Consider the following 27,821-nt stretch of genomic DNA (forward strand, 5'->3'; position numbering starts at 1 on the left):
AGCTGTCTCAGATACCGGATTTCTTGGCAGTCCCTCTGCTGAGGTCAACTGCTTCTCGGTATCATGGAAGATTTTAAACAAGGGTCATAATTGCCAATGACCCTTGCTCCACTGCAGATGCAGCAAAGAAATGTTGAGCTTTTTCAAACGGAACTAAGTACTAGTGGTCCGTGGTGGGTTTCCATAGGCATGATGAAGCTGGGGACAGACCTAGGAGTGCCCATGCCAGGAGAACAGGCGGGCATCCTACCTTCTATCCAAATACATCTCCTTGCCTTCACCCCTGCTCTCTAGGGCTCCCACTGGTGTGATTTGGACTCTACATGACAAAGGTAGGATGCTTATGAATTGACAGGTCAGTCAAGGCCACATAATCTATGTCAGTTACTTGAAGTTCCACTCTCTCTGAGAAAACCAGGCAGGCAGCTAGACAGTCATTTGCTCTGCCCAGAGAAAAGCAGAATGAACATTTCCCTTGAAATACTCTTGTTCACTGACTGTGCAGAATGGATATGCTTCTCACTCAGAGCTCAGTAAGAAGCCAGTCTTTCAGAAGCCCACCTTCTGAGGTATATTCAGCATGGACATTTGCTTTTAGCACCTGCTTAGTCCAGGTTATCAGCAAAAGCAGTGGTGTATGTTAACCTCTCATGGAAGGGGCCCGCACTAGTGGCCGCTGTTTTTTTGGGAGGCCAGTCCATGAGCCCCCACTGCCCCTGTGTCTGGGGGGACTGAGCAGGCACAAGGGCTCAGCTCCTCTGTCAGGTCCTCCTCACGGGCCTGATGGCATCAACACCCACTGGCACACAGCAGGGCCAACATCAGAAGGCACAGGCCTTTACTGCCAACTCCCATGTTTTCAGAGAAATATTTCACTCCAGCCTTTTTTTTTAATCGGTCTTTTTTTTTAAAAAAAAAAAAAGACCGATTTTTATTTATTTTTTCCTATCACTTGCAAACATTTCACAGAATCATTAGGGCTGGAAGGAACCTCTGGAAATCTGGCCAATGTCTTTCAGATATTTCTATGCATTAATGACGAACCCCTCTCAGTCTTCTCTGGAATAAACAGACTTAGCTCCTGCAATCTCTCCTCCTAAGAGAGATTCTCCAGACCGCTGACCATCACTGTGGCTCTTTATTTATGGGAGGAGTTCGTGCCACAGGGCAAACCGCACTCGCTCTGTCTCCCTTACTGCCTCCCCATGGCGCGTTTCCTCCTACCACCACCACCGGAGCTGCGCACCAGCAGCCAGCACACGCACCACCACACCTTCCGCCACACGCCGCGCCTCAGCGCTGCTCCCGCCCCGGCAGGCCCCGCGCGCAGCCAGCCCTCGCGAGACTTCCCCTTCTCGCGACAGCGGGGTGCCGCCATCTTACCTGCTTGTCCGCTCGCTCCGTCTGTCTCTGCGGCTGAGAGGAGAGGGGGGGTCGTGGTGCGTTCCGGAGCCGCGCTCAGGGCACGCAGCTCGTTAGCCGCACTGCCCTTCGCCCGCTGCCAAGGCGAGGGAGAGCGGCGGGGAACGTTCCCCGGCTGAGAGGCGAGAGCGGGGCCGTAGGGAGCAGCCGCTGCTCAGCTGGTTCCGCCCCCTTCGTGGTGCTGGGCCTCCGGCCCCTGCCTGGCGGCCTCTGCCGAACCGGGAGACGGACGCGGTCTCGGCGGGTGAGGGCAGGCGAGGCGGGAGCCGGGGTCCCGGCCGGCGGGGCGGCACGGACCCCGCCGCCGTTGCTGCTGCTGCCGGGGAGGCGGGGGGCCCGGGCCACTCTGGATGGTGGTTAAAATGATCATAGAAAACTTCGAGGCGCTGAAATCCTGGCTCAGCAAGACCTTGGAGCCCATGTGAGTAGCACGACCATTCTCTTTCCCGCCCGCTCCAGAATAAACCTTCCCTTGGAAAAGACGGGGATCCTCAAGGCAGGGAAGCATAGCGCCGGAGGAGCCTGTGAGGGCATCCCGGGAGATGCCCGCCCAGCGCCCCTCTCCCGCGGTCGCCTTAGATGGGGAGCCACGTCGTGGTCCCGCTCTCCCGGTGCCGTCCTCGGCCGGGAGGTAGGACCGTGTTTCTCCAGAGTCTGCAGCTTCCCCCCCTAGCGACCGCACTCGTCTTTTCCTTTGTAGCCCAGGGTAAGCAGGAGATAATGTGTCTCCGTGTAGAGCTAGTTCACTACTCTCAGCCCCTGGTGAGGCCAGCTTAATAACCACCACCTGCCGGCCAGTCCAGTGACCTTCTGTGGTAGAGCTCAGGTGGTATGGGACGTCTTACAGGCGCCTGGGATCTTACCAGTAGCATGTTCTGTAGACTCGTAGCACGTAGTTCTCAGTTGTTTTGAATATTGACGCTCTTTTGTTTCCCTTCCCCCGAACAAAAATTGCATCAGTAGAACGCTTGGGAGTAGGAGCCCCAGAGAATAATTTGTGTATCTGTGAGTACCTGTTTGGCCTCTAAACTTAATATTTAAGTGAGTAATTGGGGCTGTTTTGCAAATAGTCCTCATATGCCTTCTCTGAATGATAGTTTAGTGGAGCTAAGATGTGAACTTGGTTTTAAAGGTTTTGCCTTCTGGAAATATGGTGCCTACAGACGTTTTAGATCAGTGTATGCGCTTGTCATTTTGAAACCCTGTTTTAACATGTGTGGGTTAAATTGCTGGAGCTTGATTTGAGTCAATAGAAGTAGAACTTTTACGTCTGGTATTAACTTCTGATATATTTGGCCAGTGTTAGTTTTTGATGCTGTCAAATGGGTGGTGTGTGAAGTCTCTTTATGGCATCCATAGCTATTAATTAAGTATATGTACATTTATAGTTTTGGCTTATGCTGAAATAACTTGGAAAATTGAAAAAATGCTGGGACACTTTTCAGAGAGCTTTATTTGTGGGTTTTGGTTTTTTTTTGGGGGGGGGGAGGAGGGGGAAGTGGGTATGGTGTTTTGTTTTTTTGGGGGGGGTTGGGTTTTTTCCGTAGGACCTGATCCAAACCACAATGAAATAGGTAAGTCTTGAACTTGATTTCAGTAGACTTTGAATTAGGCCTGCAGCAAATTATGTCCGGTGCCTTTATGTAAAAGGTTTGACCCTTAAGACTGTGGTAGGATTATGTTATTGATGTTTGGAAAAAAAAGCAGCGTCTTGTAAAGGTTTAGTCTGGGGAAGGTGAATTAGTGTCACTCTTGAGCCAATGTAAGATAATAGCAGAATAAAGGAACACATTGGTGCGGTAGTATTAGAATAACAGAACATACTGTGTCCTGTGGTAATAGATCTAAGTAGTCCTCTGGATGCTCCCTGTTATTCTCTGGATACTTTTTTTGCATGAATATTCTGTAAAAGGTAATAAGCAGTAAGATACCGGCGTTCTAGAGTATGCTGGTCAGGAGGCTTGCAACAGACAATACTGAACTTTGAAGAACCTTGTAATTACCAAAGTATATGCTAGTAGGTTGAAATGATGAATTGTACACACTTACCTCTCAGTTGCTCAGCAGTTGGAGATTGATCTGTTAACTTCAAACACTTTACAAGGAGCATGTTTAAATTCTGTGAAATCTGGAACAGGATTTGTGGCATTTACAGGAGGGCTTCGGCTGACTTCCAGATCCCTTTGTTGAGTAAATGCAATAAGCTTTTTGGATTTTGCAGATCTGTATCTAAAATTAATTTATACAGTTTTTCTGTTTTTTTGTATTTATGCATCAGGAGCTGAAATTTAACTTTCACCAGTGAATAAGTTTCCTATTAGCAATATAAGTATCGAGTGTTTGCCAAATACTATTTACCTAGAGGTCAGTGTGGTTCCTCAGTCTTTCCCTCAAGTTCTATTCATTAGCGATGTGCAGTAGGAACTTCTTGTTCTGGTAACAAACTCCAGTTGTTGTTTTTCTATTTGTTTGCATGCTGAACTGTCATGTCAGCTAGTGGTAGTCGGCAGTTAAAGGGTGAAATTGTGATTTTCAGCTTTTGTGATCAGCGTGATTCTGTGCTTTTAGCACTAAAAGGATCAACATGTTTCTGTTAAGTTAGATGTTGTGTGTGAGCAGTTCAGATATGGTTCTCGTGCTTCAAAGCTATGTCATGGAATAGGGAATTGCAGGTCTGGAGGATGAGTTCTCTGAATTTTTAGCTTTGGGAGGAAAAAAGCCAGAAGCAACTGTTAAATTCAGTTTTGTGCAGTGTCCTATGTAATTGCATTATTCCAATAAGTGTCGCAGTTGGTGAAGAGGTATTGTCATTTCTCAGCAATCAAATATTCTTGGAGCTGCTGCTGATCTTAGCTATCTGAAATGTGTGCCTACAGCCATAGCTTTTGGCTGTAGGAAAATTTTAGTGTGTAGTTACTTCTAAAGAAGTAAGAGCTGTTGGTGCAGTGCTAGTACAATGAAGCCCAAAGTGCCGGTTGTCTGGAGGTGTTACCGTAGCCTGCAAATAGTTTTTGACTTGTCTTTTCCTTTTAATGAAATGCAAAATGTGCCAACTGTTCTCTATCTTACTGGTCTTTCAGAAAGCTTTAGCTGCAAGATAGGCAGCTGAATTTCCTAACCATAGTAAGGAAGACAGCATTGTATTAGATCATTATGTAGGTGTTGTCTCAGTTTTAAAGGGATAAGCGCATTTAAGAAAATACACAAATAAATTTTATACACATTTAGATAGGTCTACATGGGCTAGTTATCTAGAGCTGAGGAGTTAGAATGTACTTCATTTTCCAAATTGTCTGTTTCCAGCTAGTTAGCAGTTTTTAATCGGGATGTATAGTTTCAAAAGCCGTAAAACATGCATTTCTGGAACACTTCTAGAACTAGAAGGTGAAACAACCTTTATGGGTATTGTTATTTTATAATGAAGTTTTATCATTAAAGTATTTCAAGGCAGTATCAGGAATGCTAACCTTTTAGTGTAATGAAGTGTGTTACGTAATTGTATGAATTTCAAATTATTTGGCTGATGGATTGCTTTTCCGTTGTGCCCTGGGAAGCACTGTTCAGAGACAAGAATGTTTGGGGGAGAGTTTTTGATTTTTTTGTTTGTGGTTAGTTGGCTTTTTTGGTTGTTTTGTTTTGGATGTCTCTAATGCCTTTGACAAAGCCTTGGTGAGCCTTCATACAAACACTCCTTATCTCAGTTCAGACTTGTTGCACTGAGGCAGAAACTGCAAATGCTGCTATGCTGAATCATTTACATAGTCCAGCTCTGCTTGAAGGGTGGTAGATCTCTAGGAACTTTCTACAGTTCTGCAAAGATAGGCTTCTTTAGTGATTTTGGAAATAACTCCTGAGCTGCTCAGTTTGGTGTACAGAAAATTAGTGAATATACGCACAGAACCACTGTAGATACAGCTATGAGAATGTAGTACCAGTGTCAGCAAAGTGGCAAGATTATTATTTTTGTGCTGTGGCTGCTCTGTGTTTGACTGGAGCTATTTTGTGTGTTCAACTCCAGTCTGTGAAGAAGGCATTTCTCAACAGTCTTTTGCATTGCTCCCATGAAGTTTTTGGAAATAGTGTTAAACTTGGAATATAATTTCTGTCTGTCTGCCACTTCTAATTTCTGTACCAACAAGATTCTCACTGAGCTATGTCTACTGTGATGGGTTTCTTTTCTGCACATCCATTCCAGATCCTACATAAACTGCGTGTATAATCTTTGCTGGAGTATCAGGATCTGGCTTGGTAAAGCTCCAGGTAGGGATGTCTCTTTTAATTTTTTTCTTGAATTTGTTTGAATTTCTACCTGTGAAAAAATTAGCTTTTCTGTACTAAAGCTGAATTCACCAGTTTATAAGATATTGTAATGTTCTCCCCCTTGCCCTAATTCTTTGTAGCGGAAATTTTTCTTGTTTTTAATTACTTTGTGTAAATTTACTTTAATTAAAATCTTCTGCTGGCCCAATGAATTTTGCTTACAGCGATTAAGGCTCCCATATCTAATTTTTCCCACTTTGCTATAATTACGTTCTTGTGAAGGTTTGTTCATGTACTAAATCAGACTTGAAAGGAAGATGGAAAAAATACCTAAACCAATTTTTGTAAGTTATTTAGGCATACCTAATTAAAATTGAGAGTTTTTTCGCATTGGTTAATCCTGCAAGTAGTCATGATGCTCAAAGTACTTACGTCAGAGGGAGCAGAATCCAAATTGTTTAAAGACTAGTGTGTAGCTGTTACTGGAGTATTTGATGGCAAACAGTCAGTATGCTCTGGTATTCAGTTATGCCTTCACTCGTCTGTTTGTCACACTTTTCAACCTTTGTTAAATCTTACAATAGTTTTTGGCCTTTTGCTCAATTGTTAATAGGTTACTGGTTAGTTATCTTCACCCAGTTACTTAAGAAAGGTGGTCAATAAAAAAGATCTAAGTTAAAATGAAAAACTTTGGCATTCCTTTGCACATACATTGTGGCACACTGTCCTGCCTGTAGCACTCATCAGCCTACCAGTAGCTTTCACTCTCATTTCCCATGAAAATTTCCCATGAAAACTTCCCAAGAAGTTCAAAAGGAATAGATGTTTCTTTTCTTTATGTTTACTCTGTCAACACTTTAAGCCATTTATAGCTAAGATAAATAAAGCAGAAATACATGTCATTGGTATGTCACTGCTTAACACTAGTGAAGATACTCTTACACATCTGTTATGAAATTTGATGGTTTGTTAACAGGACTAGCAGGAAGCTGCTGTGTTTGGGAAATTGAGGTCCTTAATTTAGTGCACTGATACTGCTAAGCTTCTCTGTAAAAATACTATGATAGAATTAAAATATTTGTGTTATAAGGTATAATTGAAAACTGAACATAGAGAAGAAAATTATTCCTGTTACAGGAAACCTCTCTTGTTCTTACACTGAATATCAGCAGCAAAATGGAACCCCTTGGCTGCATTGCATATTGTCACAGATACACTGTGATGATTTTGCTTTCTGCACTGAATGTGTTAGCCAGCTAGCAAGCTGACAGTTGTTCTGCCTCGTGAGAGCTCTCTTGAATCTAGAGGTGGCATTTTAAGCTGCTGGTTGCAGCTGTATGAGTATGTCAGATGTGGGTATCATGATAATTTAGAACTATTGTAATGACGTCAGTAACTTATGTAACAGCATTGGAGGCTGTTGCATCGCTCAGTGTATTTCTGTATTATTAAAGTTAATGAAAGTGAGCATTGTAACAGTGGTCCTCATCTATAGTAGTGTTTCAGGAGTTGGATCTTGCTAAATGAGTATGTCATTCATTTTACTTACTGAACACTGTAGCATTTTATACTTTTTTTTTTTTTTAGTAGCAACACAGTGGAATGGTAGAGCTGCCTAAATTAGACTAAGCTGTTCTGCCCAATAAGCAGCAGACGTTTTTCTGCACCCACTCAGCCCTGCAAATATGCAGCATTTCTCTCAGCCTTCAAACATAACCATGTCCACCTTGATAATTGTCAAGAACTGAGCAGCATTCTAGAGAAGTATAAATACTAATTTTTAGGCAACAAAACTAGACTGAAATTCAGGTTGTAAATTCTCAGTATCGGAGTATGGCAAATAACATGCACCTAAATGTTATTTCCTTTACAGAGAGATTGTTCACTGCCTGGAGGACTTCAAACATGCTTTTGTGGTTTCAGTGTACACTGGTAGTTTAAATTTGAGCAGTTAGTTTCAGGACTTGCAGCACATTTTTGATCTGTACATTCGTTTTAAAAAATCAATGGGAAAACCTTCGCATGGTTTCTTCTACCATCTTAAGAGTTGTGTGTGCACGATATTTGTGTCCAAAATGAAGTCTAGGTTAAGGGATTTGTCATTGGCTTGAAATAAAAGCAATCAGATGTATCTGAAATGGACAAGTAATGTTTGTTTTTTTCACAAGGAAACTGTATGGAAGTTTCTTTTCTGTCCTCACTCCCTCCCCCAAGCACACTTTTTCACTTAAGTGAGTAACCATGTTAATTTTGTGAAAACTGTCAGATTACAGTTTGACAGTTTCAGCATGGGAATATTTTACTCTTTCTTCCCCCTGCGTGGTAAAAAGTTATGTACCCTATAGTTAATTGCTACTTATGCATATCTCTACTTGGGAATTTGCATCTGTTTTCCAAACACTTTCATGAGACGGTAGACTTTGGAATAGTAGATTTTATTTTTTTTTTCAACTTTCATAGAAAAGACAGAAATGTGTGAATTAGGTTATACTACAAATTTTTTTTTTTTTTTTGTCTGTAATGGTTGAGTAGTTGTCTAATAACTGTAAAATTAAAGGAATAGTTTGTCTCGTCATGCCAGTGAGATTTTTGGAAATTAAAGGATTGTCCTCTTGTTAAACTGATTTCTGTAGTATTTACTACAGCAGCATAGTACCAGGTCTGCAGCAAATGCTGTAGATACTACTTTTAAAAGAATAACTAGAAGTAATAACTTTCTTAAGGCTCTAGTTCTAAGTAGCTACTTCACTTACTGAGAACTGACTGAAATGAAGAATTGCAGCATGAGGAACTTCATAGCAATATGTGAGATTTTCTGAGAGGAAAAAAGGTATTTCAGACCTTTCTTCAAGCTAATTTGCTTCAGCTTGTTTATATGTAGGAAGATTGAATATCTGTCTTTTACTCATTTTGTGCTTTGTCGAGAAGTCAGACTGGAGTAGGATAGGCAGGGTTAATAAGCTATTTATGTGTGTGAATTTTTCAGGTATATTATCAACATCACAGCTATCATTCTGGAGTCTGCTTGCCATTTTTTAATTCCTCCTTCTTCCTTCTTTTGGTTTAAGAATTCATCTGGTTGGTTTGTGGGGGTGTGTTTGCTGTCAGTGTGAGTATTTGAACAGGAGTCCTAGTGGCCTTATTCAGTGTTTTCTTGATGGAGAGTTCAGGGCCCTGTTGGGGAGACATTGCCAAAATTCTCAGAGTATTTAGTCCAACAGATTTTTCAGATCTCCCTTTCCTTATGATACTTTTTACATTCAAAATACTCAAAACAGCATGCTTTTTCATTTGAAGATGCATTTTACTGATGCTTAAAGACATCCTTGGGCACTAACTTCATACAATATTGCCTCAGCATATGATATTCAAAGTTTGTGCTTAGATTCTCTTACGGCTTGAAAGATATTTACTGAATTCTTCTATTCAATATCTTTTGAAAGGGTTCTATAATATTTATGTACAAATGTATTATGTTTGTTTAGCTTATCTGCATTTTTGAGTTATTTTTAGCTGTTTTGGGAAAGTCTAAGTCTGTATAAGCTCTGTTGTTAATAATGGATTTTGTATGTACAGCTATACCAGTAACATTCTTTTTTTTTATTTTAAAAAAAACTTCAATATGTGTTCTACATCTGCTGCATTTATAAATTAGGCTGATGTCTGTAATTGCATGGTGATTATAAAAGTCAAAGTGAGTTCTCAGAAGATAATTTAATATTTTATAATTAAAAATACATAAATCTGAGTGTTGGAAATGGATATATTGAATATTATTTAATGAATTGCAAAGTAGTAAAATAAAGACTGTACAGGGAAATGAGTCCTCTTCAGCTAAATTATTTTTTCCTTCTCAAATGTTCATTATTAAAAAAAAACTATATATTTAAGGCTTATTCGTAACAACTTCAGATTTCCTCTTCTGCTTTAATTTCTTTATTTGAAGTGGTAATTTCATTTAATAACTTCAAAACTGGATAAGATCAGAAAGAAAGGATTCTGAACTTTTCTATGAGGCTTGTTGCAGTTGTGAATTCTTGCTCCTACAGTTGAACAAAATATTTGGTTGGCTTTTCCTTTCCTTTTTGAAATCTCTCTGTGGTGAGTAGCAGTTGGAGATGTTCGGATTGTTCTCTGAAGAATGTGCAGACCTCTAGCAAGAGACTTTTTCCATCTATGCCTCTATATTAAATGCTGTTTATTAAAGTGGGGTTACAAGAGTCATCTCTTATTTAATATAGAAGAGTAGACACTACATGTTTTCAGAATGAAAGAGTGCAGGCTGCCAAAAAGCAGTACTGGATGTAAAACTATTTAGCATTACTAATTAGGGTCATATATTCAAAAAGTGGGTGTAAGAATACATGCTGTGGTGTTTAATTGTAAATGGCACTGGGAGTTAACTTGCTGCAGTGGAAATGAGTTCAGGTAGCTTTTGCCAACAGGTTTATGTTGTTTGTTAAAGAAAATGTGAAAGTGAAAGCTAGAGGAAAAATTTGTGATTATTTATGCTGATTATTAGTTGGAGCAAATGCCTACAAAAAGTTGGGAGGATATAGTTATGGGGCTCCAAGTTGCAAAATGTTGTTTTACATCTTTCAGTGCATGTGGATGTTTTTCTGGCAGTCAAACTTAATCATAAGGATAAAGTAATGTCAAAACTTCTGTCACACTTACACACTGCCATTTATGCTGAGGTTTGTCATGTACCCCACCATATTCAAGTTAGGCTAAGGATTCAAACCTTTATAAAACAATTGAAAATGTATATAATTCATATATATTCAATTATATAAAATATATAATTTCAATTAGAATTGAAATAGAAATTTAATTTTGAATGCAGATATGAAATGTATAGGTAGTCTGATTTTTCTAGTTTTTCTGAATTTTCAGTTAAGGACCTTTCTCTATTAATCTTATAATCTGCAAGAATATAATGATACATACTGTATGGGAAATCTGCTGCACAGTGTATTTTGCTGTCATCACCATGGATGCCTTTCCTGTTTACTTTAAAGTGACATCACTTGAAAAGGTGTCGACTGCAGGAGCATAAAATACAAGTTGGAGCTTTAGAAAAAACTGATAAAGTATGCTCAAAATGAGTGAAAAATCCATGTATGCACAACATGCATATTGCATATTATTCACACACAGATTGCTGTTCTGTAAGAAACTGCAGTCAATCTTGAGAACATAAAAACTCATCAGAAAACCCCAAGGCCCTTATAATCCAAACAAGAAGATCTTTTCTAAGTCAAAGGATGGCAAATTTATAGGCAATGTTTTGGAATTCAGTTTGACTGAAAAAGAGAAAGAATTGCTTTTAAAAACACAGCTCTCCCCCAAACAAAACCATTAATGGTGATAATCCAGAATACTTAATAGCTGTAAAGAACAAAAATTTTCAGGCAGACGTACTATATTGACAGTCCTGTATAGTTTGCTTCATGAGACCCATTACTCTTCTACCAGTTCACATCGCCAGAAATTTAGTTTTAGCATCATCTTAAAAAGCAAAGTCTGAAAAGCTGTAAGAGATCAGACTATAACCTTGTTAATTTTATCTAAATTACTAGTTACAGAAACAAGTAGGGTCTTTGCAACAGTGTGAAGAAAACAGATCAGTTGTTCATGATTTTTTTTCAAGCTTTGAGCAACAGGCATAGAAGAGGAGACTTCTGTTTCAAGTCTCAGTACATTAAAAAAGGAAGTCAGCCTTTGGCTTGTGTGAAGTTTTGTAGATTAATTTTAAAAAGTGAAAAGAAAACAAACCATACATGACTATTTATAAAAACATTTTCTCCGTCTCACTCTGGCAATTGTATTCATTACTGATTATTTAATATCATCTGTTAGTACTTCTCAGATACAGCATTTGTTGAATAGCCAAAATAGATACAGTTTTAACTTGAAAGCATCTAAGTTCCTCTGTTCTGTACAGGGGGGTTTCTACGCTTACACATTGAGTAATACTTAAGAGTACAGTATGATTGTTTTGCATTGTTCATATGGGGTTGTATCACATAAAGAGTGCTAAATGCTAGGACACTGCCAGAGGAGAAAATGATTTTTTTACAAATTCAAAGTACGCTCATTTTCATTGAGGATATTTTTTTGAGAGTATCTTGGAGTTGGGTGGATGGGTTCAAATTTTAAGGTTGTTTTGGGGTGGATAGTATTCCTAGGACTTCCAAGGTCATAGTGGGGAGGGGTGAAAGCAGGAATTGGTTACTTGTTGTTTTTAAACAATTTTTGTTTGAGTTTGTTTGGGTTTGAGGTTGGTGTGTTTTTGTGTTGTTTTTTTTTGTGTGTTACACATTTTGGAGTGTGGCTTTGCAGAGAAGTCTTCCCATTTTTCTACTCATGAGTGAGAAATTACTTTAAACTGCGCATGAGGTTGTATAGTTGCTACTGTAGAAGCTGGAGAATTAAAGTACATATTGAAGTATATTGCAGTAGCTAACAGCAGTGAGTTTTTACTTTCTAAGATTACTCTTGCTTTTTCTTCTTCCCTCCATTTTGCGTGTATGTGTTGTCATTTAAGTCAGTTGTAGCAGATTTTGAACAATGACAGGTGACTATTTTCAGATGATAACCATATTTGTGGAAATTGAAATAAAAAAAAATGAAAAAAAAACTAAACCCAGTTTGCAATGTTTTATCTGTTTTTTGTGGAGAATACAAAGGTGAAGAAACGAATTTGGTACCATGTGAAAATTGGCCTCTCCTGCAAAGATTGTTTTCCTGTTATGAGTGTAGATAGCTAATATGAAAATAGCACTGTAATTTTCTGAGTCATGATTCAGCTTTAAACTGGGAGAGGACTGGAAGCTTTCCTGTAGTGACATTGTACTGGCATTAAAGAACTTGGGGGGGGGGGGGAAGGAGGGGGAGGGGGGGGGGTGAATAAAAAGCTAATTGAAGCATTGCGAAGTTATGACAGGAGGCCTTAGGGCCTTTGGGGGGTTGTGTTTTTAAGTATCAAACTTTCAGATAAACTTGTGAGATGATGTGCTCAGGTGCTAGCAGTGTGAAAGAGACCATGCAGTCCTATTGCTCTTACTGTAGGAGATCATGTGTCTGGTTCCAAGATGACTTGCTGCTTGAACAGCATTTTCTTCCGGATAAAGGATTCTTAAATCTGAATGGGAGCAAATTAGATGTGATAAGTGAGGGAAGACATTTCTGAATAAGTTTCAATTGGTTTGCAGTCTGTTTTTTGATTAATAGTATATATTTGTGTTTTGTCAGTTCAGTGTGTGCAGGTTCTTCTGGAATGTAGACTGTGAATGCCACAGAATATTGTGGTATCACCCCTAGCCGCTCAAGTTGCTTTGACAGCCTGAAATTCTGATACTGCCTGATCTCTAGAGGATGCTGAGTTAAGTTTGAAGCTCTGATGTTTATCTTCAGAGCACTGCTGGACCCAGGCTGTCCAGAAAATCTGAGGATGGATTCTGACAGATCTGCTTCCTCTGCTTAGTGAATGTTTGCATGAGGATGTTGCTTGGTGTCTTTGGGGCGAGGAATTAGGCAGCATCAAATGGTGGTGGATTTAGTTTCTTCTGCACAGTGTCTAAAATACATGTCATTTAAATGAACGATGTTCAGTTTTATAATTAAACTTCTGCATTGAAAATTCATTTGCTTTAATGTGGAAGAGATTGGGAACTGTCGTTTTAGTCTTCGTTGTGACTAGTGGACTTCTGTGCTAGAACAGTGTTTGTGTGATATTCATATTCAGTGCAACTTTCTAACCCCAGTTTAATTTTACGTATTTCTGCTAATGTACAGTTAGATGCACCAGTGCCGTTTTTCTCTTTTGTTGTTGTTCTTTAAAACACTAGTATTAACTTTGATCACTGCCAATATCACACAACCAGTGTGTGTTTGTTAAATCCTGCCTGGTTTTGTGGGGTCTGAGGTCTTCCTTTGGTTTATGCTACATAATGGGGTTAAATGGTTTAAGAGAAAGCTGCTGTTCTGCCTGATAAACCACTGTCTCACCATTTCATTAGTTACTGGCTTTGAATTACGAAGCATGAAATTGTTTTCTGCAGTATTCTCGCTTGCTTTGTCAGGTTTTACTCTGTAACACCACTACAGAGTTCATTGTAGATTACTGCTTGTGAGACATTATAATCAAATTTTATCAGGCATGTTGAATAATGTTCTACTTAACATGCATATACAGCTTATGCCATTTTAAGTTCTTTGTTGGCATGCATGAGACCATCAGCTTCTATACTGAAGTGTTCCATACTTGCTTTTAAATTGAATTTAGATATCTAAAATGGATAATGAGCCCTTAAATTTCCCTTCATTGTCTGTGTACCACTTACGGAGATTACATGATAATATTATATGAACCCTTTTTCAAAATTACAATTTTTCTGTTAATCTGCTTTTTATGGTATTCATATGTAGGTAGTAATAAGAATTTTTTGAAGCATATTTAAGAGTCTCAGTGATTTATTTATTTTTTTTAATAGCATAGATCACTTCTGCTAAGTGTATTAATTTGTAACAAGGTAGGGCTGACTTTACCTCATTAACAGTCACCTAGTGTTACATTCAGAATTACTAATTTCATCATTGGAGAGTTATAGAAGTATTTGTTTATTTGCTTTGAAGACTTAGGCACTTGAGGCTATTTCATTCTGAATAGTTCATTCTAGTTTCCTGTGAAGTCCTCTGTGCAATATTGTTTGGAAATATTCTAGGCAATTACTTCTCTAGAAAAGAAAGGTGATACTTGGCAATCTTACATGTCCGGACTCTGTCTTAAAAAATACATCTGAGTGCTTTTCTTTTACTATGGTAGGAAATGTTTTAGTCCTTTATATGTGTTGGTTATAAGAGTTTCAGATGTTAACTTCTGTAATTTAATTATTATTTTAATCTGTTTGCAGATGTGATGCAGATCCATCTGCCCTAGCTAAATATGTTCTGGCTTTGGTAAAGAAGGATAAAAGTGAAAAAGAACTGAAGGCATTGTGTGTTGATCAGCTGGATGTATTTCTTCAGAAAGGTATGGTCTTTTATCATAGCAATAAAGCTTGAGTGAAAAGCCTGTCTTAATTCATTCAATCTTTTCCCATAGAATAATGAATTTTTGTCTTTATTATCTTTGTTACTTTGAAGTATGTAATCCAATTTTCATGAAGGTTTGTTTTTTTTGTTTTTTTGTTTTTTTAAACAGGTGTATAGCACAATATATGTATGTTAGGTCTGTGTTTTGTGTCTGTTTGTATTCCTGGAAGAAAATCATGAATGTTAAGAGTTATTGCCAGAATTAGAAGTATTAGAGCTCTGTATATATATTCTAGAAATAAGCTTCCTGATGTTGAAAAACTTTGTGAAACATTGTTATTGTTGACATGTTTCTTGAATGTGAATGTCCTTTTAAAATATAAAATTATCAGCAGAGTATTAATGAAAAACCTAAACCAAACTCTTGATTGTTTTAACTTTTTGGTGAATGCTGATTTTCTTAAGTATATATTTTTTAAATTTTTTAATCAAATGTTAACTGTATTTTGCATAATGGATATTTGTACACTTTCCTTACTTTTAGAAACTCAGATATTTGTGGAAAAACTGTTTGATGCTGTGAATACAAAAAGCTATCTACCTCCACCAGAACAACCATCGTCAGGAAGCCTGAAAGTAGAATTTTTTCAGCACCAGGAAAAAGAGACAAAAAAAGAAGAGGTAAGAATGGATTTTAAATTAAATGTATGTCTTTTTTTTCCTCATTCCTATAGTTTGCTTACATGGCTCAACTTCATCATGTTAGTTTATTAATAATAGTCCCAAAGCTTGTCCTACAGCATTAAAGTATGTCGGAAGATTTGTGTCTAGTATGTTGAGTATTGCTGCACAGTTTTTCTAAACATAAGTGGGTGTTTCAAAGGTAAACCAAAGGGGTTCTGCTTGGCTAAGTTTAAATAAAGCTGTTGGGTCGTGCAGGAGTTGCAGTGCAACTTACATCAGGTTTTTTGCTGTTCTAGATATGCTGCCCTTTAATTCATGGTAAATCCAGGCTGCCATTCCAAATGGCAGTTGTTATTCCTCCTGCTGCTTTATCCAGATGAACTCTGTATTCTGACACAAATGTTTGTGCTACTGTTTGAGCCAGAAGAGTAGGTTTGTCCTTTTCAGCAGCAGCCTACGTTTGACTCCACCAAGGTCTTGTGAGACCCCCTTATTTGGAGTATTGTGTATAGTACTGATGTCCTCAACAGAAGGAGGGCATGGAGCTGTTGGAGCAAGTCCAGAGGAGTGCCACAGGGATAAGGGAGCTCGAACACCTTCCATATGAAGACAGGCTGAGAAAGTTGGGGCTGTTCAGCCTGGAGAAGAGAAGGCTGCATGGAGACCTCATAGCAGCCTTCCAGTATCTGAAGGGGAGGTACTCTTCACTAGGGACTATAGTGATAGGACAAGGGGTAGCGGGTTCAAACTTAAACAGGGTAAGTTTAGTTTAGATGTAAGGAAAAAGTTCTTTCCTGTGAGGGTGGTGAGGCACTGAAACAAGTGGCCCGAGGTAGTTGTGAATGCTCTATCCCTGGCAGTGTTGAAGGCCACTTTGGACGGAGTCTTGGGTGACATGGTTTAGTGTGAGGTGTCCCTACCCATGGCAGGGGGGCGGAACTAGGTGATCTTAAAGTCCTTTCCAACCCTAACTATTCTATGATTCTGTGGTCTGAACCTGCTAACCCGCCGATGAAGAAAAGACCTTACTGTGCCAGTTGTTGAATATTAATGTCTTTCCAGATCTATCACTGCACTTTGGTATGGATTTCTGTCTGTCTGTAGCAAAAGCAGGTGTTATTTTCAGCGCAGCACAATAGGGAAGCTTGTTTGGCTTCATTTTCGCCCAACCTGTTCTTTGAATATTCCTAGAAATAGAAAACTAGTATGATACGAAGGTTCTCTTATTTGTGTTACATGCAAAAACATCGTTTCAGTTCAGTGTTACAGCTGACTTTGCTTGGTATTTTGGATTTGTTTTGTGTGGTTGTGCAGAAGTCTCCATTGTAGTGTCCTTATGTTATCATCTAATGTATATACTTTAAATTCAGATTGTTAAAGAGGAAGAGCGAGAGAAAAAGTTCTCTAGAAGGTTAAATCACAGCCCTCCTCAATCAAGTTCTCGCTACAGAGATACGAGGTAATAAACATTTTTAGCCTATTGCATTACATCTGTAATAAGATGGATTTTTATGATGAACTTTATGTATAGTTACCTGAGGCTAAAAATAAGACTTTTATTGCTTTTATGCATATGTAATTATATGGCTAGTATATAAGCGATAGTATAAACCATATCAGAGTCGTGCACAACTATCACATTTGAATTTTAAGATTCATTTTTATGTTAGATTTATGGTTTGTATTGCAACACTTACTGTGCTTGGTTATTGAGATTGAATTGTGATTTTTTTTTTTTTTTCTTTTATATTTGGAAGCCTTCCCTTCAGTAGCTGTTTCACTTTTTGGTGTTTCCAACTTGAGGAAGGTACATTATTGGCAGAAACAGAATTTACCTGTGTTTTAAAATCTTACAGATGGTAAAAGTAAAATGCATAAACCCAATGAAATAATTTTAGAAGTCTTCTGAGAAGAAAGGAAGGATCCTAGTTAGATTCCATTTGTAGGGTTTTTTTTTTCTAATTTTCCATTGCCATTTCCTGAGGTTTATAATGGTGGTTAAGGTTTTAAATTACAGCTTCATAATTCTTGTAATTAATTTACAAAATTACATGTTTAGGAGCCGTGATGAAAGGAAAAAAGATGAACGCTCTCGGAAGAGAGATTATGACCGAAATCCTCCCAGAAGAGATTCCTATAGGGATCGTTATAACAGAAGAAGAGGGAGGAGTCGGAGCTACAGCAGGAGTCGAAGTAGAAGTTGGAGCAAAGAGAGATTGCGGGACCGAGATCGAGACCGGAGCAGAAGCCGGAGCAGAACACGAAGCAGAGGTACCAACAGTTGGTCTCTAAGACACGGTGAATGTTGCCTACACTACGTTCCTGATGTACCAAAATTTCTTCTGTTGTTTCTGTTCAAATTTAGTTTGATTTTCTGTGGAAATAAGGCTTATGTGATAATATTTTCAGTGCTTGTTTTCCCTGCTTTCCCTCTGTTCTTCTTCAGTACCTTTGAAAGTGTTGGCCACTCTTAAGCAATATTTGGAAGAGAGGCAGAAAAATCCAGTTTCAGGAAACTTGCAGTCTGGTTTGGGAAGATACAGAAATTAATAATCAGCTACTGAAACAGAGCTGACAGAAATTACCAGCTAAGGACTGTCAAGCAGAACAGTGTAACTCTGTTCTTTTTGTCTTGCCCCCTCCTTGGCAACATAGAGAGGGGCTGAAATTATTACAGTAAATACTTGCATTTGCATGCATCTGTAGGACTTTAGTACTGTAGTTTTTCAAATTAAGCTTCTTTAAAAGCAAAGCTGTTTATTCAGCTGAAAAGTATGCTTTTTCTCCCACTAGTTGTTACTGGAAGTTGGAAAAGAATATTGAGAGTAATTTTATATCTTTGCCCTGTCTTAAAGACAATGTGGAGATAAAAATAGTCTGGTTTGAATCTCCTGTGTATTACTTGTCTTTCTGTGGAATGGGCCTTGATAACTCAGCCTTAAAAGTAGGTGTGTGGAGTTCCTGAAAATATGCAGCAGGTATTTTCCAAACAACTTGCAAACAAGGAAGTTAAACAGCATGCAGCAGTTTAACTGGAAGATGACAGTGTGATTGAATGTTAATATAAGCTTTGTTTTACGTGAACGACAATTGTACTATCTTACAGTGAAAGCTTTGTTTCTTTTTCTAAGCACATTAAGAAAAGCTTTTTTTACCCACACTTACCTGCCATCTTTAAGCATTTTTATTAATGTTCCTTTATATGGGGTTATTTGAGTCTACCAGTTTATCTCATGACAGAACTCGTCTGTCTTAATCTGGATACTTACTGTTTATTTGATGGTAATATTAGAAAATGAAGAGGATAGTTTTTATGTATTCAGAATAAAAGGCCATGTTACTGCTGCATCTGCCCAGGAGTGTTCCACACCTGTCAAGCACTATTATTTCCGCAGTCATTGCAAAGCTTTCTATGTGATAAGTGTATACATTTGAATGCAGATAGAATGAACATAAAAACATGAAGATACAGTAACGGTAGTATCTTGAAACACTAAAGATGTGTAACTTTTCCATTTTTTTTTCCAGTGATGGCTGGCTTGCCCATAGCTTCCCTTTATTCAGAGTATCTTCCCATCTGAAGTTCTTAAAATATATGCATCGCTATAGATGATGTACTCTGCTTCAAGTTAAATAGTGTTGCTGCTTTACTGTGGATATAGCTGCTGTTGAAATACCCTAGTGGCTGACTGTGTACTTCTAAGATTATTGTTTTTCTGGTTAAAACTTTGTAATGTAGAATCATGGAATTGCTGAGGTTGGAAAATACCTTTGAAAGTCATATAGTCCAATGCACTTTCTCAAAGCAGATAAACTGGAGCGGCTTGCGCAGGATCCTGTGTGGTTGGATTGTGAGAAACTTGAGGGTGAAGACTCTACAGGCACTCTGGGTAGCCTGTAGAGCATTTCACTTATCATTTGTATATTTTGAGGTGAACTGATGTTGAATAAAGATACACAGGTTACTGACTTAGTGGTGAAAATGTGCGGAAGGAATCATCCAATTTAACTTGTTTGTTTTATTACAGAAAGGGATTTGGGAAAGCCAAAATATGATATGGATAGAACAGATCCATTAGAGAACAATTATACTCCAGTTTCTTCTGTGACAAATATTTCATCTGGCCACTACCCTGTCCCTACACTGAGCAGCACCATTACTGTTATTGCTCCTGCTCATCATGGAAATAACACTACTGAAAGCTGGTCAGAGTTCCATGAAGAGCAGCTGGACCACAACTCCTATGGAAGACCTCCGCTGCCAAAGAAACGCTGTCGAGATTATGATGGTAAGTCTGTGTTTTTTAGTTGCTTCCTGCAGCTGTTATTGGCCTCTTTCTGAAAAGATTGAGATAATACTCCTTTCTTTTTCCAGTCTTCTCTAATACTGTGGTTTTTCTATTGAACAACTGTTGAATACAGATTTTATCCCATTTTTTATTAACTTATCTTTTAGACAGCTTTATTAGTGTTTATATAGTCTTTAGTTACTAGAATTATTTTTATGTAGATGAAAAATAGTATATTTAAAGTTATTAAAAAAATACCCAATTTTACCAGGGTTTTCTGTCTTACATCATGTTCACACCAAATATTGTATTTGGTAGTTTTGACCATGATAAGCACTTTATTGACCTAACTTTTCCATCTTATGAGATAATTTTTAACTAGAACGGTCCGGAGCCACAACCTGCCAGGCTCCTATTAGCCTATTTTTTTTTTTCTTAGGAGCTTCTTAAAATTGTGTGAGGTTTTGTGCTTATCTGTGTCTTAAGCTATCATTTTGCATGTCTTGTGCCAAATCCACACAAGAGGCTACTGCAGTTGACAGTGTCTTAGCTAAATGCAGCCAGGCAACCTGTTAGCTGAGAAGAGTTTGAATTTCCCCCTCAGGTGTTTTTCTGAGTATTTTTTGTTGTTGCATACCGCAGTGACAACTTTAAGATCTAGTTTTTCATTCAAACCTGATTAGTTGGGGTTTGAGTAAAGAAAATGAGAGGTTGAGCTCCTAAGTGTTGACAGATTTGTATTTCAGAAGAGTAGCTTTGCCAGTTTATGTCACAGCAATACCGTTGTGAAAGTGTAGTTTCTTTTGAAGTTTTTTTCTAGTGCAAGCTGAGCTGCAGAAGATTGTATCGTCATGGTCTCCCAGCTCTGCAGTTTTGTGTTTGTGATGGTTTGGTTCTTTTTGGTTTTGTGGGTTTTTTTTTGTTTTGTTTTGTGTGTGTTTTTGTTTATTCGTGTTTTTTCTTTTTTAAGACAGGAACAGAACTTGCAGACTAATAAACTTTTGAAATAACTTTTCCATACATGACACTAGGACTTTGTGACTCTTAACTTTGTCTTCTGTAGCAGTTTATTGTTTCCAGTTTCTAAGTATGAAGCAGATGTTAATGTGTTAGACTGATGTAGTTGTCCTCAAATTTTTACTGTTTTGTTGTTTTTGCTTTTCTGACTGTTACTGAAATCTCTCAGTAGACGCCTCTTCCGTTTGCTTTTCTTACGTCTGTTTGTGCCTTCTAAACTTCTAAGGTCATCTCTCTCTTCAGTGGCTACCGGGTTCTAGCGTACTGCTTGTCCTGTCTGTACTTTCATATTTTCTACTTGAGTCTCTGCAGAACTTCTGTTAGTTCTCGATATTTTAATTTGTATGTTTGGTAACTCTTCCTGAAGATGAGGTGATACAGGCTATTTTTCAGCATCATGTTTTGGGAAGTGGACAGTTGGCTTTCTTCCAGTTTTAACCAGATGTTTTGAACTTTCACTTCATACTGAATTGTATAAGGATTGTTTTGTTTTATTTTTTTCTTTGGGGGGGGGTGGTGCAGGGAGGGGCTGTTGCTAAACAGATAATAATAGAATCATAGATTTGGGTTGGAAGGAACATTTAAAGATCATTTAATCCAACTGCCCTGCAGTGATGGACAGTGTCCCTGCAAGGGACATCTTCAGCTAGATCAGGTCTGCTCAGAGCCCTGTCCAGCCTAACCTTGAACACTGTTAGGGATGGGTTGTCCACAACTTCCCTGGGCAACCTGTGCCAATGTCTCACCATCCTCATAATAAAAATTTCTTCCTTATATCTAATTTGAGTATATATGCCTTTATTTTAAAACTATAAACTCTTGTCCTATTGCTACAGGCTCTTTACTAAAAAGTGTTTCCCCATCTTTCTTACAAGCCCCTTTTAAGTATTGAAAAGCTGCAGTAAGGTCTCCCTAGAGCCTTCTCTCCAGGCTATGGAAAACCCCCAACTCTCTCACCTCTTCATAGGAGAGGTGTTCCATCTCTGATCATCTTTGTGGTCCTCCTCTGGACCTACTCCAATTCAGTGTCAAAATAAATTAATTTATATTCATTTTTGCATGTGCATATTTCATATTTACACATGTATGTGTATATATATACATATACAATACATATATATGTAAATAACAAATATTTGCTCCTACGTAATCTCATTAAACTACAGCAAATGTTCTAATTCTTCCTGAAATAATTGCAAAAGAGGAAGAAGAATTGGAGTGAATTTTCCTGTGGCAGCATTCTATAATATTAGCTTTAATAGGGGTTTCTCAATCCCAGTAATTGCACTTTTTACTTAGAAGCGCTGTGGTTTTTATTAATGTGATGGTATCTAGATTTAATTTTTTGCTTTCAGTATTTGTTACAATTTAGTGCAGAATTAATTCTTCAAGAAAAATCTGTTTTCTGTGTTTATTCTGCTAGATGTTGCTGCAGTGTTCCTGTGTGCCGATTGTTAAAAATCAAGTAAAATAGTTTAATTTTCTAATATAAATTTCTCCTCTTAATGTACATATTGCTGCATTACACATAAAATGTTTCATATCTACTCTGACTCATACTACAGCTTTTGACTGTAGTCAAACTAACAACAATTCCTTTTGCTTTTGATTTTTCAGAAAAGGGTTTCTGTATGAGAGGAGACATGTGCCCTTTTGATCATGGAAGTGATCCAGTAGTGGTAGAAGATGTAAATCTTCCTGGCATTCTGCCTTTTCCAGCACAACCCCCTGTTGTCGAAGGACCACCTCCTCCTGGACTTCCTCCCCCTCCACCAATTCTGAGTCCTCCTCCTGTTAACCTTAGACCTCCAGTACCACCACCAGGCCCCCTACCACCTAGCCTTCCACCTGTAACAGGTAATTAAAAGAGATTACACCTCCTGTTTTAGTAGAAAAGCCTGGATGTTACTTGGGTTGTATGCAGTGCAGAAAACTGTTTTAAGAATGCTAATTGTATTTTAGAAAGTTGTACTATGCCCTGCTGTGGCATAGCTTACACCAATTATTTTTTTTTTTCCCATGGTAATTGTTGCAAAGTTGATTGGTTAAATATTTACATGTTAAATGTGAACCTTGAATGTGGAATAATATTTTAATTGTGCTTAAGCAAGAGCATGGTGTGGCAAAACTCAATTCCCTGAGTTTTATAGAAGTCCACAACTGTCTGCTATTAGAGAAGTGAAAATCTTGGAAACAACAGATTTGGCATTTCATTTGAAATAATAAAGAGAATTCATTGCTGTGTCAGATTTACACCTGGAAATGTAATTTGTGGTTAATTTTGAAACTTTTATAACTAAAAAAGATAAATTCTTCAGCTTGTTTACTCTTTTATTGGAAAGTACTTTTGCTCAAGCACTAAAAATTAAATGAAGACTTATGTGCCTGGCTCTCCTTTATAATACATCAGTTTAGTGTTCAGTTCCCTTGTGTGGTTTGAAAACTGTGACTTTAGTTTTATGTGATTCTTTTTTATTTTTAACAAGTTAGATGTTTCACTTGGTAAAATTATTTTGAGACTAATCGATATTTGATACTGCTTGGAAGTTTCTTAAACTGTTTTCATTTCCAGTTGATAGGATAAGATCTGAATGTATTTATTTCACCTTAGTACAGAGAGTAACTGTATTGCTGAGGTGATCAGTTCTTCCTCTCATGCTGTTTCCAGATCTATGTGGAAAGTCCAAATATGTGACTTTTTTCAATATGTTTTTCCAGACACTGATTTTTGCCAGTGATTAAATTGAAGGTCAGGTCTGACTGCTCAGCTTTGACAGTGTCACATTACCTGTTGTAAAAAAAAATCAAACCAAACACGCCCCTCCCCCCCCAGTTATAAGAAGGTTCCTTTGACTTTCCACTGGAGTTGTAGGTTTCTTCTTGGGTGTTCAGAAAAATAATTACAGTCAAGCCGATTATTATTGTAAAATATTTTTGTTACACACTGTTAAAAAATAGAATTTGTTTCTTCGAAGGGATTTTACAAAGCTTTAATGCTTTTCTCTTGGTGAAGGTAAATATTAGGTTAGCATTTTGCTTACAGCAAGAAAGCGTTTGAAGAAATGTTATAAAATGCTTTTTCTCTGTAATATAAGTTCTGAGTCATTGGCTGGTAGGAATGGTGTCATATGGATGAATGCTACAGCATCATGTCCATATACCTCTCGTACCCTTTTTTTTGAATATCTGTGCAAACATTTCAGATCAGTTTCCTCATGTGTTGAGTATAATGTAAGCATAGTGGATAATAAATGAATTCAATGTTTTCCTTTGGTTTTGACAGGACCACCCCCTCCACTTCCCCCATTGCAGCCTGCTGGCATGGATGCCCCCCCAAATTCAGCAACTAGCTCAGTTCCTACCGTTGTTACAACGGGTATTCATCACCAGCCGCCTCCTGCTCCACCCTCTCTTTTTACAGCAGGTGTAGTACTGAGGCTTTGCCCACAAGGTTTGCTAAATAGAATAACATTGATTCATATTCTAATGTACTGTTTAGAGATCATAATTGCGTAGTTTGGGACAATAAGTTTGTATTATTTAGACTGTGAAAGTAACTTTGTTTTTTTCAAAGTTTTTTTCAAAGTTGGTTTAGGACAGAAGTAAAATGTGCATGTAAAAGTGTGAATCTGGATGATGGAGTAATATTTTCATTGTGTTTGAGCAGAAAGCTTACCATGGGAGGTTTTTTTAAGATAGTTGTTACATAACTCTTCCTTTGTAACTGTATCTTGTAATTAAATGAAATACTGTATCTGAAACCTTAGGGGGTTTAACTGCAATTTATTTTAATTAGCCAATATCTTTGTTACCAGAAACGTATGACACAGATGGCTATAATCCAGAAGCTCCAAGTATAACAAATACTTCAAGACCTATGTATAGACATAGAGTACATGCCCAAAGACCAAATTTGATAGGACTCACATCAGGTGATATGGATCTACCACCCAGAGGTATGCTTTCAAAGCTGTATTCAGTTTAGCTGGTTTTCTTTTATTAACACAGATTGAGGCAGTTTTAAGGGAATATAATAATGGAAAACTGCATTTCTTTAAAACCTTCTGGAGTTAAGAGAAGTTCAGTTGAATAGGGAATTTTCATCATAGTTGCTTTGTGTGTGCATTTTTACAGGTAAAATGAAACCTCTTTCTAGAGTATTGCAAAGTTTACACTTGGCTGTAATAACTGGTGACTTTGTACATCTTCTATACAGAAAAATACTACTGATTCTCAGTATCTTAGGATGATTTCTGCCGCAGAGAGGAAGGATTCATTTTTATTTGGTAGCAGGCAGTTTTGCATGAGTAATTCTAACGTCATAGTTCCTGTGGCCCTGAGGAGCACCAGCGCGCAGAACAAGAAGGGAAGAAGAATAAAAGTGTTTTTGTTTAAATGTGGTTTAAATTTACATTTGTATGCATTTGATTTTATCTTATTATGTTTCTGTTAGTCTATTTTCAGCAAGGAGTCCCTCAGTATGATTCCTGTTCTTCAGTAGGAGTGACTCCTCTCCCACCTCATCCTTAAATTTTCTCTTGGGCGTTAGTGCCCTTGAGTACTGTGCATTTCCAGTCATGAGGATTTTTGTGCGTGCCATCAAGTGGTAGAATGGAGGTGTTAGCAGAAATGGTGTGAGCCTCAGAATATTTTATGGGACTTTGTCAATCAGTGCAGAGTGCAGTCATCTTGAGGCAGATGCCTTCTGTCACATCTCTTTTGTTTTCCTATGTGTGATGTTACTGTGACAAAATGAAAGCTATTAGCTGTTTTAGTCTATCACAGCATCTGTTGATAGTTAAGAGAAGTCTGTGACCAAGATTTTATTCAGTTTCAGTGAGGTTCGTCATAATTTCAAAGTAAACAACTGTAGTTTTCAATGTAAATTCAATGTGAGCAGAACACCTTTTTCCAATCAAATACACAGAAAATGCAAAAAAAAAAAAGTAAAATATTTTCATCTGTTTACAGAAAAACCTCCTAATAAAAGTAGTATGAGAATAGTGGTAGATGCTGAATCCAGGAAAAGAACAATTGGTGCAGGTGATGGTGGAGTTCCTACAAAGAAGACTTGGTTTGACAAGTGAGTGATCATTAACACAAGGTTGGCTTAATAGTTGGAATACATTGTTGGAATAAATCGCATTTCTGTGATGTGAAACATAAGTCTATATAAATTGCAAGCAAGTTAAACTGAATAAGCTGGTTGTACTAAAATAAATTGTGCTGTAGAGTGATCTGCATTTGACTGCCTTCTCTCAAAGACAGTATAGAGATAGCTGAAGTTGCTTTGGATCTACTCCCAAGATTTACTCCCTGAAAATTGGAATTATCTAAGAAACAGAGGAGCTGCAGTGTGATAGTTAGAGATGACTGGTTTTAGTTTAGAAATGTGAATTATATCATTGCTGCTTTGGTTTGAGTTGCCAAGTACGTTACTGACAAAAATACAGGGTTAAGTGCTTAGTGTCCGTGTATACCTGGGGTGACAAAAATTGGAAGGGATTTGAAGAGATTACTGGAACTGAGGAGAGCCTTGAAGTGATAGTTATTTGAACCCTTAGTGGGGAGATTCCATTGAATAGGTGAGCAATTGTTTTTGGAGGGAAGCAGTGTGGAAATCAGGACTTAATGCCGCAAGCAGATAGTTGTGAATTGTCTCACAGATTTGTGCCTTGGGATGTGCTGAGAGTATCAGTGGAGAAAACTGCAGGTGCATGGGCTTGTATGCTGTACTCTTCTACACTTCCCTAAAATTGCCCCCTTTTTTTTTTTTTTTAGCCTCTGTCTCACACACACATGCTCCTATGTAAGTGTATATAATTTAACGTTGTGTTTTCTAGCTTGCTATGGATTTCTGGCTTGATTTTTATTTGTTGCAGGCAAAATTTTAATAGAACAAATAGTCCAGGTTTCCAGAAGAAGGTGCAGTTTGGAAATGAAAATACGAAACTTGAATTGAGAAAAGTTCCCCCAGAACTTAACAATATCAGCAAACTTAATGAGCACTTCAGTAAGTTTGGCAACTTGGTTAACTTGCAGGTAAGAGTCCACAAAGAGAAGGCAGTAGGCTTCAACTTAGTGACAAATGTAGTTGCTAAAAGAAGAATGCCAGTTGTGTTTTAACTCATTCCCTGAAACTGTTCTCACTATTTGCCTAACTTGTTTCTTAAACATGATCTTACTGTTTTTCGTGGAAATGTCATTGAAGAAGCGGAAATGAAATGTGGTTTAAAACAGATGTTTTCCTCACAGACAAGACTTTTCAGATATATTGTTGAAAACATTGAAAACTGATTGGGAGTGTGTGTTCCTTCACCCCTTTTCTCAAGTTTTGATCTGATATTATAAACACTTTGGTTTTTGTTGGTTTTTTTTTTTTGGTTGTTGTTGGTTTTTTTTGGTTTTTTTTTGTTGTTGTTGTTCTTTGTTTGTTTGTTTGAGAAAGAGGTTTTCTGTGTTTACAATTTCTCTGTTTTTTTTTATCCAGCAAGTCCTTGTGATATAATTACTTTTTAGTCCCATAGTGGAGGCAGTTTGTTCCTTGTAGTTACTTCCTGTTGTATCTGTGACCCACATTTATAAATAAAAATAAGCAAACAATTACAGAAAGATAGGGAAGAGATGCAAAGAACTAGGACTTTAGGTTAATACTACATATTAATTGCTGTATGTGTAATGTCAGTATTTCAGACCAAGTCTCTGAGGGGCTCAGGCTGATCTTCCATCATGCTTCATTCTCAAAGTTTCAGATGCTAACTTATGTTTTTATGTTGGCTTTCTTGTTTGCACTGAGAGGCTGAAAAGAAGTGTAATACAATGTGTCTGTGTGTACTGATACAGTACAGAATAAATCTCCTGTGCCTGTCTGAACACTGAGGGAATTAAAATCTTTTACTTGCTCTGTTAATTCTCAAAGGAGGAAAACCAAAATGAACTACTTCATCTAGCTCTGATACTAGACCCATGTGTTTTTCATAGCAGTTTACTTCAGTGATCCTTCTTCTTTCAAACAACTACTTGTACTCCCAATTAGAAATACTGTTTGGCTGTTTAAGTATTTTATGTAAGTTTGTTGTTAAAGCTTCTGAAAGTTTAGTAGCCTAATCT

The 27,821-nt window shown here is 37.9% G+C and overlaps 1 protein-coding gene across 5 annotated transcripts in view; it reads left to right on the top strand.

The window, feature by feature from the left end:
• Positions 1 to 1,378: 1,378 nt before the first annotated feature.
• The window catches only part of RBM26 (RNA binding motif protein 26), a 50,080-nt gene continuing 23,637 nt past the window's right edge, over positions 1,379 to 27,821 (top strand). For 2 of the 5 annotated variants that reach the window (XM_061445230.1, XM_061445234.1), the window contains exons 1-11: positions 1,379 to 1,843; positions 14,601 to 14,719; positions 15,266 to 15,402; positions 16,776 to 16,864; positions 17,465 to 17,703; positions 19,434 to 19,694; positions 22,329 to 22,568; positions 23,995 to 24,162; positions 24,527 to 24,667; positions 25,683 to 25,794; positions 26,594 to 26,753. In XM_061445230.1, coding sequence (XP_061301214.1) covers positions 1,773 to 1,843; positions 14,601 to 14,719; positions 15,266 to 15,402; positions 16,776 to 16,864; positions 17,465 to 17,703; positions 19,434 to 19,694; positions 22,329 to 22,568; positions 23,995 to 24,162; positions 24,527 to 24,667; positions 25,683 to 25,794; positions 26,594 to 26,753 — 1,737 coding nt within the window. In that variant the 5' untranslated portion in view covers positions 1,379 to 1,772. The remainder of the gene's footprint in view (positions 1,844 to 14,600; positions 14,720 to 15,265; positions 15,403 to 16,775; positions 16,865 to 17,464; positions 17,704 to 19,433; positions 19,695 to 22,328; positions 22,569 to 23,994; positions 24,163 to 24,526; positions 24,668 to 25,682; positions 25,795 to 26,593; positions 26,754 to 27,821) is intronic. The other 3 variants (XM_061445232.1, XM_061445231.1, XM_061445233.1) reach the window with 3 other exon arrangements.

This window comes from Pezoporus flaviventris, unplaced genomic scaffold (assembly GCF_033815535.1).
Source record: "Pezoporus flaviventris isolate CSIRO_AGI_PZ_B2104156 unplaced genomic scaffold, CSIRO_AGI_Pfla_v1 ptg000003l, whole genome shotgun sequence".
NCBI lineage: Eukaryota > Metazoa > Chordata > Aves > Psittaciformes > Psittacidae > Pezoporus > Pezoporus flaviventris.